The 14642-nt window shown below is 48.9% G+C and overlaps 1 protein-coding gene across 1 annotated transcript; it reads left to right on the forward strand.

Moving 5' to 3' along the window:
• The first annotated feature begins 226 nt into the window (after positions 1-226).
• Positions 227-13444, forward strand: Diablo (diablo IAP-binding mitochondrial protein). Its single transcript, XM_004635891.2, has 7 exons — positions 227-2689; positions 3268-3832; positions 4430-4556; positions 7029-7160; positions 7947-8057; positions 8196-8292; positions 12765-13444. Exons 2-7 carry the CDS (start codon positions 3531-3533, stop codon positions 12959-12961), a joined length of 966 nt encoding a protein of 321 aa, XP_004635948.2. The 5' UTR covers positions 227-2689; positions 3268-3530; the 3' UTR covers positions 12962-13444.
• The last annotated feature ends 1198 nt before the right edge of the window (positions 13445-14642 follow it).

The raw sequence follows: 14642 nt of genomic DNA on the forward strand, positions 1-14642 counted from the left end.
TGATCCTCCTCCCTCAGCCTCCTGAGTGCTGGGATTACAGGCTGTTCCCTCACCCACCTCCTACCCATCCCCCAATTCTGATAGCTACATTGCATGTTATGAGTGGGAGAACTTCTGGATTGAAAAAAGAAAAAGACTGTACATGGGCAGATCACTATGAGTCCGATCTAGTAGTGAGACCCTGAACACCCTGTAGGCCTTCCCTAAAATAGAAAAAGAAAAACCAGCCAAGTGTGTTCGTGCACACCTGTAATCCTGGCACTCAGGAGGATGAGGCCATCCTGGGCTACAAAGTGTGACCCTATCTCAGACAACCAAAACCTATTCAGAATGAAGAGGTAGCAGAGATAATGTTAAAGAGGTTAGTTTCTCATGGAATTAATTTGGGCTTGATGTTCAATATTTGAAAATGGAAAACTATTCCCAGATGGAAAGCCAGTCTTACTTTAGAGAATCCTTTTCTAATACTTGTTATCCGAAGGAGATTAGTTTATACCTTTGAACCCCAGCAGTTGTTGGCCCCAGCTGCTTTAGAGAATGAATCTGCCTGCTGCTCAGTGTTTCTGGCTCGTGGGACTCAATTCAAGTCTGGTCAAGTCCTGTTGGCAGGGGCTTTTCTCAGTTTTAGCCTCATGTGTCTGCATTCTCTCATGACTCTACTTGTTCAGACATAGCTAGGTCAGCTCTTCAGAATGCATGCAGCACAAGACTTAAAAAACATTAATTGCTTCATTTGTATACAAATAGTGGTGGAGCATTGTGTCTTTGTCTAAGTTCATTTAATACTCGAAACCGTCTTTGCCTCAGAGGAGAGTGCCTTTACTAAGACGGGCCATGTGAATGGTACATTTATTCCTGGAGAGGGTGGACTGTTGACATCATGTCTGGACTTTTGTCTAGTTGGGTAGACAGTTCTGCTACACAAGCAGTCCCTTAGAAAAGAAGCCTACATAGACACTGTTTTGTGTCTTCTATGGTTTTGAATCGCGGCCAACAGAGAAATATCTTAACTGTGCTTTAATTGTGGAGCAAGGAGTAATGATTCAGGGAGCAAAGATTAAAAACAGTTGGTTTAATTCTTGGAGAGAACCGGGAAGGTCTTGGTGTGGGTTCTGTTCATTTCGAGCCCTGGTCTCACTGGAAGTGGATGTGATTAATCAGGACATGCCCGGCTCTGACTGCTCTCTGTTGTGCATGAAGACCAGCGGGGCTGGGGTGTGGCTCCTTGGTGGAGCGTGCCTAGCCTGTGGGAGGCCTTGGCTCCAACCCTCAGCTCTCTCCCAAGACTGGCCCATCACAGGACGCAATTCGGTAAAGTTGAATTCAAGCAAAAGTAGTTAAAAATATTGAATCAGGTGTCTGAAACAAGGAGGAGGGGAGGGGCTTTGACACAGGACTGCGGACATTGCAGTTTTCTGCAGACTCTGAATTGCACTCCAGAGTAAGGTGTATTTTAAGTGATATACTGTAGAAAATAGGGGATCCTTTTTTGTCAGAAAATTGAAAAAGCAATGATATAAAACTTCTCAGTGTCTTATTTCTAAGCAGATTTGTGTGAATTTTGTGTAGTGTTTCTTAGCTTCGTTTACCCCATTTCGAGAAGTCCCTACTGGGAGTGAGAAGCGACTGCAAAGTCTAGACTGTGCCCGTTTGAGGCACACTTGTGAAGGATATGAGACCTCAGAGGGAGCAGAATTGGGCCCACTTCGCACAGCCTGGCTTTTGCTTCTGTCATCTCGGTGAGGAGCACTGTACAGGTGTCTGCCATCCTTTCTTTCCGATATGTAGGCAGGACATGGAAGCCCTTCAAATGACCAGTTCTGTGGAGGAACAATTACTACTCACTGGCTTCCTGTGCAGCTTGATAATGCTCTGCTCCTGATTTCAGCCAGGCTGCAGCCGAGGCAATGATTTGATAATAAGAGATCCTGATTAAATTAAGGAGCCATTTGCTTCTGGATGATGATGTTTATGAAAGGGTTGATGTCCACACTCCCTGTCCCCCTCCCCAAGGTCAAAAAAAATGGTCTTTTAATATTTGGTTCAAGTGAAATACTCAGATGAAGCATAAAATTGTGCTTTCTTTTCCTTCCTTGTTACTTTTGGGAAAGGCTTGTTGCTTTCCCAGCTGGCCCTCTTTGCCTCATCATGGCAGAGTTGAAGTTAAAGGGCCCATGTGTAGTGAGGCTGGGGATTGAGAAACCCTGGAGTCCAGCACTGTGGAGCCCTTGGTCACAGAAGCATGGTTCTGTGGATGCGTGTGCGTGTTCATGCTTGCCTGTACTTTGAGACATTTGCTTTAGTCGGGAATGGCTGTGCAGTGTTTCTGTCCCGACTCAGTAATGGAGCTACGGTGTTTGTTGGCACGGTAGCACACCTAGAGTGTTTAGACAAGTAGGATGAGGAGGGGCTTGAGATGTTCCTAGGTGTGTCACTGTTTGGCCCATTTGCGTCACCTTTGCAGAGGTGACAGTGGTGGACAGATGGGGTTGCAGTGCCCGCCTGGCTTGGGACCGTGCGCTGCCCTCCGCAGCAACTGAGCGCCCGGGGACCACGCGGAGCTTGTAATTGGCCGCTAGACCACACCTATTATTGAGTGCGGCTGCTGCCTGAAGACCTCAGAGCTGCCCGGATCGCTGGCTTGCACAGCCAGCCTTCTGCACAGTCCAAGGAGCTGCAGGCTGCTTCGGTGAGTCAGGCAACTTCATTAAATGAGTGGCCGCACTGAGGGGAGCTGCGGCCAGGGCTACAGGGACTCCCACTATCAGGTGCCATTTGAGAGGACTCAGCAGGGCTGGGACAGTGCACAGGGATATGAGGGGACAGGCCTCAGAGAGCTTGGTGCCCGCTGCATCCGCGAAGCCTGCGACCCTGGGGCCCAGGAATCAGAGGGTTGCATGAGGTACCTGGAGGTTGCAGGGGGGACCCAGAGGCTGCAGGGGGGACTTGGGGCTGCAGGGGGAACCTGGGAGCTTCAGTGAGGACTTGGGGCTACAGGGTGGACTTGGGGGCTGCAGGGGGCACATGGGAGCTGCAGGGGCTGCAGCTTGCGGGAAGAGGAAGCTTGACTCTGCCTGCCATTAGCAGCATTAAAAATGCAGTAGTGGCCGGAAGAGGGCCGGCCTCCAGCCCAGGCTGCTGCCTCTTTGGCGGAAAAAGGGGTAGCCTTGGCGGCACTGGCAGCTGGGGCAGTGTGGGACAGCGGCGCCCGTGTCAGTGTCCCTAGCCTGGACGTGGCCGGATACGCTCAGCTCCCCGTCTCCCCAGGCGATGCCGGCTTCGCCTGCCGTCCACATGCTGCAGCTTCTGCGGGAGCTGCTGGCCTTCGTGCTGCTCAGCTACACTGTGCTGGTCGGGGCGCTGCTGCTGGCCGGCTGGACCACCTACTTCCTGGTACTGAAGTGACAGCACCCCCACCCCACCCCGCGCTTCAGCCGCTTCCTGAGCTAAAGAACGAACTCTCCTCGTTTCACCCGTGCCTCCTTGAGAGACAGCCCCGACCCGAGCCCCCTGCCCAAGCCCGCAGCGCCATGCGCGACTCCACTCCACACCCTCGTCCCGCGCTGAAACTCCGGCGGTTGGGCGCCCGCCGGAGCCGTTTTGGTCGTTACCCTGAGTCCCGCCCTCTCCCTTCCCGTCTGCCCAATCCCAACTGCGTCCTCGGGTGGGGGCGTGGCCAGGAGGCCGCGTTCCTTCTGGTTCGGGAGCCGGCGCCCCGCGGAGGCTCCCGGAGATGCGTCACTTCCGGCGAGCGCGTCCGACGTACGCCCGCCCCCCGCGGAATGGCGGCTCTGAGGACTTGGCTGTTGCGGAGTTTAACTTCCCACTTGAGGTACCACTCGGCCGTGGAGATGGGCGGGAGCGGAAGGAGCCGGGGGACCCTGAACGCTGTGGCTGGGCGCCGAGCTGCGTCCCGCCCCCTCGGCCCCTAGGTCAAGCAGGGACTTTCTCGCTGACTGAGTTCCCGTTATTCTGTGCCCTGAAAGCCGGTCCCCAGCCCTCAACCGCCGCCAGTTACCTTCGCCCTGTCGAAGTTCTAGAGGACGTAGAGGGCGAGGAGGACCAGGCGTCGGGAAGGGCGTGGGAGGGACCCTGGGGGCGCGGTCCCAGAACCCTGGACGCCGGCTCCAAGTCTTCTCCAGCAAGGGACCCTTAGTCCCCGAGCCGGGCCGGGACTGGAGCCGGGCGCCGCCGCGGCAGCGTGTGTCTCGGCGTTGGTTCCGAGCAGTGGAGGCGGCACCGTGAACCTCCAGAGGGGTGGAAGCTCCCCGAACCCGCCCCAGTGTGCTGGATCTTCGGGGGCCACCGTGTCCTAACCGAATTTTCTGCTTGGCTCGATTTGAGTTTCCCACCCTTGCAAATAAATGAGAATCTTGTACAGATTGATGTTGTGCCTTTATTATTTATTAAGTTCGACTCCTGTTTCTAGGCTCAGACAGTGTGTTCCTGTCGTGACTAACTCCAGGAAGCGCTTTTTGTTGGAACTGCTGAGACCATGGCACAAAACCGTGGTGGCTGGATTCGGCGTGGCCCTGTGCGCCGTGCCTGTTGCTCAGGTGACTGCTGCCCTGCGGTTCTGGAAGCTGCGGGTCCCCCACTGTGATACTTGTGCATCAGCATCATCTCAGAGTTCAGCAGATGTCTTAATCCTCCCACTCTGTCTCATTTTGTAGAACCTTAGGTTGTATGAAGAGTAGAGTGGAACAGGAGACTATTGTGTGTCACTAAGATAGTCTACCATTCAGCAGAAGCTTAATTGAACACCTTTTATGTGTCAGACATGGGGAATGTAGTGAGAGTAAGTACACCTGTAGTCCCAGCACTCAGGAGGCTGTGGCTGTAGGATTGCTTCGAGTTCAAGGCCAGCCTAGGCTACGAAGTGAATTCAAGGCCAGCCTGAACTGTATAGTGAAAGAGACAACAGAGAGTAAGCAGAAAGTTCTTGCCACTATTGAACATTTGAGAAAGATGAAAGAAAGGAAAAACATGTAAAATGTCAGCTGGTGACAACCTCAGTGTTTTACTTAAGTGTTTTACCTAAGGGTAGGTCAGGAAAAGCTACTCCAATAAAGTAAAATATTAGAGTTGAGTCATCTCCAGAGTACACCATAAAAATGTCTGGTTAGGGAAAACAGCCAGAAGGACTTGTTTTTTGCTACCAGGGGTCAAACTTGGAACCTTACACTCTTCAGACAGGTGTTTAAGCCACTGAACTATGTCCCTGGCCCAAAAAGGACTTTTTAAAAGCAGAGAGCCAGAATGTCAAAGGAATGAGTTAGGGAAGCCATCATAGACAGGGCCATTTAACTGAGGATCAAATTTTGTGTTCTGTGGACCATTGTAAGGCTTTGGGTATTATTCTGAAAATGAAAGCCATAGCAGATTTTTGCTTGACTATTGAGATCTGACATGTTTTTAATTGGTGCTCGTGTGGCTCTAGGAGGACTAATAGGCTCATAACGATAATCCTGGCATGAAATGATAGTGGCTTGGAGTAGGCAGGTAGAGAAGATGGGGAAGTTGGCGTAATGTGGCCAGTACGGATTAGACGTGGATAACCTATTTCTCAAGATGTTTCTAGCTATTTTAATGGAGTAATCAACTGAAAGAATGGGTTGACATTTACTAAGATGTAAAAGAGTTTTGAAAAGAAGAAATTTGTCCATTTTGGAAGTGTCTGAGGTGTCCCATAGGCATCTAGGTGGAGGCTGGGGATGTAGATCAGTGGCATAAGTGCCTGCCTGCCTGTGAGCTCAAGGTTGTGAGTTCAGTTGCCAATACCAAAAAAAATCTAGGTGGATTTGTCTGTCAAGCGGTTAATATCAAAGTACCACGTGATTTTAAGACTCACTGGCTATATGCTTCATGAGGAAGAACTAAGCAGGAAACTAGCAAGCCTTATTTCATCAAAATATTCCTGATACATTTATGTTTATAACAATGTTGATCTCACTTATTGCTGGTGTTTTCAGCATCTTTTGAGGCTCAAGCCCTCAACTTCCTATATTCATTTCAGTTCTGCATGCTGGTGAGCCTCGAGCCCTAAAATCCTCATGTGAACACTAGGCCATTTTCTGTCACTATTAGGATGACTTCCCAGGACTCTTGGGCTTGTCCTTTCTGAGTTCATGTACTGTGGTGTTTTCTAAACCCAATTCCCTCAGTTTTGGGCCACGTGTCTGGAGCAATAGTCGTTCTCCTATAGTTCAGCATTCCCACCTCTATTCTTTCGAACCCCTGGTCCCTCTCACTGTGTGTCATAGAACTAATATCGTAACTTCCTGCATTCCAGTGTCTTCACCAGTGCCAGTATGACTAGATTCCTGGACACTGCTTGCAAACAAGCAGCAAATACACTCTTTTTCCTCATCCTCTCTTCTTTCCTAGGAGACCTGGTCACTCTAATTCTGTCTCCTGTGCCAAGCCCCACCTCTTTGAAACCTTTCCCAGCCAATAATCATCCCTCTCCTTCTGGCCATTTATTATATATTTTGATGTTTGATCATAATTTCTTTGGCACTTTTGTGAGTCAGAATGGCATACAGGAAAGGACATACAGGAAAGGGCATACAGACTTTGAGAGGACAAGATTTGAATTTGAGGGCAAGATTGTGACCTTTTAGGAAAATAACTGCTGTGACTTCCACTTCATCTGTGAAGTTTTTTAAGGAACCTGTGCAACGTAGTGGGACCCCCATCTCAGAAAGGGGTAGGGATGCAGCTTACTGGTAGAATGGTTGCCTATCATGCATGCAACCTTGGGTTCAAGGGCTAGTACTCTAAAATAACAAAAAAAGTTTGTTCTCTGGAGCAGATAAGTTTAAGTAGAAAGCATACTGTGGAGTAACTTCCCCTACATTGTCTTATGTTGCCAACAGAAAGCCTAAGAAGTTAACCCAGAGAAGTAACAGTTACAGCTTAAAACATTAAACCAGCATGAGAATCAGGCTTTTTCTTAAATGTCTGTGATGAGGTTCTCGGCTTGAGCTTTAGGCTGAGAGTTGACTGATGATATTTGTGTCTTTCAGAAATCGGAGCCTCATACTCTTAGTAATGAAGCACTAATGAGAAGGGCTGTGTCTCTGGTAACGGACAGCACCTGTACTTTTCTCTCTCAGACCACTTATGCGCTGATTGAAGCAATCACCGAATACACTAAGGTACATCACCTTTTAAGTCTTGATCTTCTAAGCCAGCAGTTAGCATACCAGGGCTCACCAATGGATGCAGGCTGATGGTTGCATTTGCTTTTTTTTTTTTTTTTTTTGGTGGGGGTGTGCGGGAGGCTGGCTTGAACTCACTGTGTAGCCCAGGCTAGCCTTGAGCTGGAGGCATTCTCCTTCCTCAGCCTCCCAAGTATGTGATTACAGGTCTGCACCACCATGCCTGGCTGCATTTGCATTTTATTGCAGGTTAGAGATACTCTTTTTTTTTTTTTTTTAATTGTCTGTGACTAATTTCAAGATTTTGAGTAGTTTGAAGAGTTTAAGGCCAGTCTGGGCAACATCTGTTTCATTTTTTTATTTTTTTATTTTTTGTGTTTTACGGAAGGGTCTACAGGGTGTTCAGGGTCTCACTGCTAGATTGGACTCAGTGATCCGCCTGTTTGCAGCCTCCCAGGAGCTAACATGTCTGTTTTAAAAAAGCAGATATTAGGCAGGTATGGTAGTGTGCGCCTGTAATCCCAGCTACTTGGGAAACTAAAACACAAGTTCCCAGCCACCTTGGACAGCATAGTGAAATACTGACTCAAAAAAATCAGATTTACAGGTAGGCACATAAACTAGCGTCCTGGAACGATGCTGCTCCCGCCACCTCGTACAGTAGCATGATTTCAGGGAGGCACAAGGGCTGGAGAGCCATTTTTGCTATAAAGGGACTTGACATCCTGGAGATGTGTCACTGATCCTAATATGCCTCATTTTTTTGTTCATTCTATTTTGTAGGCTGTTTATACGTTAATTTCTCTGTACCGACAATATACAAATTTACTGGGGAAAATGAATTCACAGGAGGAAGATGAAGTGTGGCAAGTGATCATAGGAGCCCGAGTTGAGGTGAGCAAAATGTTGCAAGGCACTTCTTTGTTCATCTGCCTGCCTCTGTGAAACCTGAATTCTTGAATTAAGAGGTCTGATCAGTAACTGCTCAAACGCATCTGCTTAATATGCCTCCTTGTGTCTCTGAATTTATAGATGACTTCCAAACAGCAAGAGTACTTGAAGCTGGAAACTACCTGGATGACTGCAGTTAGTCTTTCAGAAATGGCAGCAGAAGCTGCGTACCAAACTGGTAAGCTAAAGGCATTTTTTTTTTTTTGTTTGTTTTTGTCTTCTATAAGGGGATGCTGTTTGATTTTTTTTCATTTAGGTGTAAAATGAAGGATTTGGACTAATTGATGACACCCAGTATGACTAACTTTATTAGAAATTAAGCAACATTTTATTTGCACAGTAGGAAAAATGTGTAACTTTGTAGACCAGAGCCATAGAAGGTAGGCTGTCAAGATCTAGAATAAAGAAAATAATAAATTGTAAAACTATTACCATCAGACAGTGTTTCCAACATAAACATTTTTTCATAACGTAGACAATTTACTAAGAGTCATAAAATGCCACAGTGGATGAGACTTGAGCTAATCCCCTTACATGAGCCTTTTGTACAAAGGGGAGAAATAAGACTTGGGATCTTAGTGGCATAGCCAGTAGAAATTATTGAGCATTTGTCTATCTCAGGCTTTGTAGCAAGCATTTCAAAGCATTTCATAAGCATTTTTTTTTTTTTTTTGGTGGAACCTGGGATTGAACTCAGGCCCTTGCTTTTGCCAGGGAAGTGCTTATTCCACTGAGCCATCTCCCCGGCCCACATAAGCATTTTTAATGCCTACAGTTCCCTTAAAATAGAAACTATTGTTACCATTTCCACTTGGAGCCAGAGAAACTGGGTGACATTTAACCTGCCACTGTATAGTTAGTGTGTGGCCACATAAGGTGCAGCTGGGTGAGAGGGTCAGACTCTGAGGCCTTTGTGTCTGGTAGCTAAGGTTGTCCTCTGTTACCTCAGTGACCTAACCTGCCCCAACATAGAAAAGCAGTGTTTTTTAAATGCTTTGGGACAGGGACTTACTATGTAGTTCAGGCCCACCTTGAGCTCATTATGTATCCCAGCTGTCCTGTACCTCATGACAACCCTCCTGCCTCAGCCTACTGAGTGCTGGGATTGTAGGTGTGCACCACCATGCCCGGCTTTGCAGTTTTGTTATTTTTTATTTTACTAAAGTGTTTCTGAATATCACTGTCCTTCCAGTGGATGAATGCCCATTTGTTTTACTTATTTTTTGGCAACACTGAGGACTCAACCCAGAGTCTTCACGCTGATTTCGTCTCCATCCCTTTTTTTTTTTATTTTGAGACAAGGTCTTGAATTTACAATCCTCCTGCCTCCCAGAGTGCTGGGAGTAAACAAAATGGAAAAAAGGTAGAAAACTATAGAAAGATAAACTGAGGAATTAACAAAACAGAGAGCCCTTACAAAAGGGTTAATAGCAACATCAAAAGGCAGAAGAAGAAGGCAAATGCAATAAATGGGGTGGAGAACAAGCAGCAGTATCTGTTGTGAGTGTGGACCTAGTAAGGCAAAGCTGATGGAATTACAAGGAGAAGTTAGGCCTTATACACATTTCAGAGAGACACACATCCGTAAAGCCAGAAAACTAAAGCAGTTCAGGGTTGGAACAGAACAGTTTTAATCTTTTTTTTTTTTTTTTTTTTTTGTAATGGGAATTGAACTCAGGACCTTGTGCTTGCCAGGCAGGTGCTGTGCTGCTAAGCTATGTCCCTGGACTGTAGGATAGTTTTAGAAAAGGCTTTTTTTTCCCCCCTCAGTACCAGGAATCGAACTTCAAGTGCAAAGCTTGCCCAGCAGATGCTGTGCCACTGAGCTATATTCTTGGCCTAGAATAGTTTTTTAAAAATTTAACCAAACAAAAAACTTACCCTCTTCCCACAAGAAGCACATACTCAGACATAAAACATGTGCAAAAATTGATTTTGTACCAGTTGACAGACTGTTAAAATTTTAACGTTCATTGACTCTCAGCCTGCCGCCAGAACAGAAATTCCTTGTATAAAATCTGAAACATGCTTCTTGAGCTGGATATGTAGCTTGTGGGAGAGTGCTTACCTAGCACGCACGAGGGCCTGTACTTGCAGTTGGATTCCCAGCACTGCAGACTTAAACATTAAAAACATGCTTCTTAAAAACCACCAGCTGAAAAATTAAAAAAAAAAAAAAAACCCTTACCAGCTAGGCTGAAGTGGTGGTGACTGACTCCTATAATCCTAGCACTCTGACAGCTGAGGCACAGGTTTGAACCCACCCTGAGGAACTTAGTGTTTAGTGCAAGACCCTGACTCAAAAGGAGTGAAGAAAGCCTTAGATTCAATCCCCAGGAACATCAATAAGGACACCGCAGGCTTGCCGGGGGCAGTGGCACACACCTGGAACAGCTCTTGGGAGGCTGGCAGGAGGAGCAAATATGAGCTGAGCCTGGACAACTTAGCGACTCGGGGAGATTGTCTCAAAATTAAAAATCGAAAAACAGGCCTCAGGTGTAGTTCAATGTGAAGGATTATGCCCAATACCCAGTACCACAAAAAATAATAATTCCTGCATTGCCGAAAGCATACCAGCTGGGCGTGGTGGCACATGCCTATAATCCCTGCACTCAGAGGCTGAGGCAGATCATTGTGAGTTTCCAGCCAGAGTTGTAAAGTGAGCTCAAGGCAGCCTGGACTGCATAGCGAGACCCTGTCTCAAAAAGACAACAAAAAAGCACGCAAGCGAGCACACCAGCATGCAGAGCTGGCAGCAGGCCTGGTAGGGGAGCCAGCAGGTACAGATTGCAGACGGGACGAGAGCCGCATCCAGATAAGAACTGTATTTCAGTATCACTTCTAAAAATAGATTAAATCAGATTTAATCACCAATATTTCACCAGGGAAAAATCTGCCAGTGTGATTCACAACTTGAGATAATTTACAGTAATTAAAAGAGAAAATCAAAATGTGCCAAGAAGCACATATAAAATATAGTATAGAAGCACTATAAAATATAGTATCCGTTTATGAATAGTGAAGAGACAGTTTTCTTAACATGATAAAGGATAAGCAGTCCTACTTAATAATGAAATATCAGAAGTGTTTCTGTCAAGTTAAGAAATCAAACCTGGCCTGCTGCTCACTGCCTGCCCGCACTGTGGAAGGGCCTTGGTAATGCGGAAGGGCAGGGCAGCCTGGCTGTGCTGCAGAGAGACGAGGGAAGGCGCGTGTATGCGAGGTTCCCCAGCAGTGAGGACACTTAAGAAAGCAAAATTTGGGGCTGGAGAGATGGCTCAGTGGGCTAAAGCACCTACTTGAAACAAGCTTGGCAAAGCACAGGGACCGCGGTTCGATCCTCCAGCACCACGTGCCAGCCAACCCTGCCCCCTGGTGGGCTGAGCTGGCCACACACACACACAATAAGTGTAATAAATAAAAAATAAATAATTTAAAAAAAAAAAAAGCAAAATTTGTGGCCAGCAAGATAGCTCAGTGGGCTAAAGCACCTGCTTAGGCAAGCTTAGGCAGGCTGGGGACCACGGTTCCATCCCCAGCACCACGTGCCAGCCAAAAAATAAGTAATTCTAAAAAATAAAAAAGCAAAATTATAAAGTATATTCAGTACACTGGCTTTTCTGCCATCGTATGTTCATAGCAGCTGTGGCTGACCCACGGCTCATGTGCCACGGTGAGAGCTCGAAAGGCTGGTCACCTCTGGTTTGTAGTAACAGTGGTTCTCTATGCATTTTATATTATATGGGTGCTTTCTTTCGTTGCTTGGCTTGACTGAGAGGCTGTTGCCATGCAGTTCAAGCTGTCTCTGAACTCACTGTGTAACCCAGACTGGTCTCAGCCTCCCCAAGTACTGGGATTATAGGCATGCACCACCATGCCCAGCTTAAAGACACATTTAAAATCTTATTTGGTACCTGGTCTCACCATGCAGCTCAGACTTGTAGTGATTCTCCTGTCTCATCCTCCCCGGTACTGGGATTACAGGCATGTGCCACCACACCTGGTTTTAGTGGCCATCACGGTGCACCCAGCGTCCCAGGGTGGCACGGCATGTGGTACCGGGAATTGAACTCAGGTCCTTGTGCTTGCCAGGCGTGTGCTTAGACCATCATGCTATCTCTCCAATCCCTATAGACACTTTTTTTTTATAGACACATTTTATTTATTTATTTTTTATTTTTTTTGGCGGAACCAGGGATTGAACTCAGGCCCTTGCACTTGCCAGGGAAGCGCTTATTCTACTGAGCCATCTCCCCAGCCCCTATAGACACATTTTAAAAGGGAGAGATATACTCTCTAAATTTCCAAGAGGTTATCTCTGAAGATTAAGTAGCTCTTTGGAAATTTTATTCATGATACCTTAGTTTGTCCAGAAGAAACATGTAACTTACTAATACTTCAATTCTTAAAAGGTCAGTACCAAGAGCTGTGTAGCTATAAAGATGGTTGTGGAAGTTGGGTCTTATAAATACGTTAGCTCCTTGAGCTGAAGAGAAATACTGAGGTCTGGTAGGTAGATCCGGATGCGGGTGCAGGCGCTCTGCTCTGCCGTGGAGGAGGGAAGGTGGCCCCAGAACCCCAGGCTTTCCTGTGTCTGCTGTGCCTTCTGCCCTGCCGGCTGCTTACTGCCGTCGTCCCATCTTCTGGCAGGAGCTGACCAGGCGTCAATCACCTCCAGGAATCACATTCAGCTGGTGAAGTCACAGGTGCAGGAGGTGCGCCAGCTTTGCCAGAAAGCGGAAGCCAAGCTTGCAGAGGCACAGACCCAAGAGCTGCGCCAGAAAGTGCAGGAGGGCGAGGAGGAAAGGGCCGACCAGGAGCACGAGGCCTACCTGCGCGAGGACTGAGGATCAGACACCCCGGCCGGCCGGCAGCTGCTGCCTGGCTGATAGGGCCTCGTGTGAGCGCCTGGGCCGGCCTTTCCTTCACGAAGTTGTTCAATGGCGGCGCGCTCCCTGTCTGATGACCTCACACCTGTTTTGCCAACCTGGGCCACCTAGGGGGTCCCCTCTCTGTCATGCTGTAATGTTCAACAGCTATTTAGCTCTAGTTTTCAGTGTTACTCGGATACCAAGGTACCGCTTAGCATTTGCTCCCTCCCGGGGGCTGGAGTTGGAGGGCGGGAGCATCTGTTCTGGGGAGTTCTCTTCGTGTGTGAGGCCCCAGGCTGAATGCGCGGCTGGGCCAAGGAGTGGAGACTGGGCAGGGTGGGTATGTGTACCCCGTTCTCGCAACAGAACTAACCCCAATATGTGCCTGCCCTGGCCTTGCCTCCTGTCCTTGGAGTTTCTCTATCCAAAAGAGAATTTTTTTTTTTTCCATTTCAAAAAGAGTGTGTGTGTCTCCTTTGGGGCCTCCCTTCACTTCCCAGAAAGACAGTGCCCCATTAGCCTCACAGTTGCCCTGCAGATCCTGGCACCGGCGCTGGCCCTTGGCTCCCCTTCAGCACATGCTCACCTCCAGGTCTTAGTTCGGCTACAGGAGGGAGGGCGGGAGGCCGGGTTACCCAGGTGGGGTTGGTGTTGCGTGTAGGCCGCAGGGAGCAGTGCCCGAGGTGCCTCTTTTGATAGAAAGTCAACGCAGTTGTTCCAGGGCTGCTGGGGCATGGGTAGCTGCATATGTGCACCCTGAGCTGTCACCAGCACCCACAGGGGCCAGGCTGCTGATCACAGGCCTGCAAGGTCGCATCCATGGGGAGGAGCTCAGCCTCCTCCTGGGCTGGAGGTGCCACGCAGGAGGTTACCTGCGCAGGGTGGGTAGAGCCCCTGGACCTGGCAGGCGCGATGGCTACTTGATGCTGGGGTTCTTGTTGGGCAGGGTGACAGTTCCCACCTGGCGGCCCTGGGCAGAATCACAGCCATTCAGGAACTCTAGCACACATCATCTTCCTAGCATGCGCGGGGAGGGCGCTGCATGCGCAGCTCCGAGGATGGGGATGAAAATCGCAACTTGGCAACATCCAGCTGCTCTCAGAGGCCAGCAGCCGGGCTGGGGCAGACAGTCCCGCCCTGCGGAGAAACCAGCTTCGTGGCCAGCCGGCCCAGCGCCCTGCACTGCTCACCGCCGGGCTGCTCCACATGGCCTGGCTGTGACTTGATGGCCACGGGCAGGAAGGTGTCCCGGGCACAGCTCCAAGGCTCCAGCAAGGTGGAGAAGTTCCAGCAGTGGCAAGAGGTGGGGATGGCTGGGCAGGAACAGGAAGGCATTGGCACGGGCTGCCCAGAAGGGCTGTGGAATTAGCACGCAAAGCCCAAGAGAAACAGCCTGCCCAGACGGCCGGCTGAGGCCCAAAGGGAGAGCGCCCCCCTCCGGAGCACAGCCTGCCTGCCCAGCAGAGGCCCCTTTCTCTATGGACAGGGTGCGCATCCCCGCTCTGCCGCCAGCGCCCTCCCCAACGCCTTATGGCGTTATACCAATGCCCACGACCTTTCCCTGCGCGCTGACATCGTTGGTGTGGGCGAAAAACAGCAAACCGACGGGTGGCCTCTGCACAACTCCCTGCACCTCAGCCCCAGGCGGTCTGCGTTT

This window comes from Octodon degus, unplaced genomic scaffold (genome assembly GCF_000260255.1).
Source record: "Octodon degus isolate 3935 unplaced genomic scaffold, OctDeg1.0 scaffold00076, whole genome shotgun sequence".
Classification (NCBI taxonomy): Eukaryota; Metazoa; Chordata; class Mammalia; order Rodentia; family Octodontidae; genus Octodon; species Octodon degus.

Excerpts from the sequence above, each read along its gene's own strand:
- Diablo (XM_004635891.2), top strand. The coding sequence starts at position 3,531 with ATGCGCGACTCCACTCCACACCCTCGTCCCGCGCTGAAACTCCGGCGG. Across the intron at positions 3,833-4,429 it reads AGTTTAACTTCCCACTTGAG|GCTCAGACAGTGTGTTCCTG; the intron begins GTACCACTCGGC and ends TCCTGTTTCTAG. Across the intron at positions 8,058-8,195 it reads TCATAGGAGCCCGAGTTGAG|ATGACTTCCAAACAGCAAGA; the intron begins GTGAGCAAAATG and ends CTGAATTTATAG.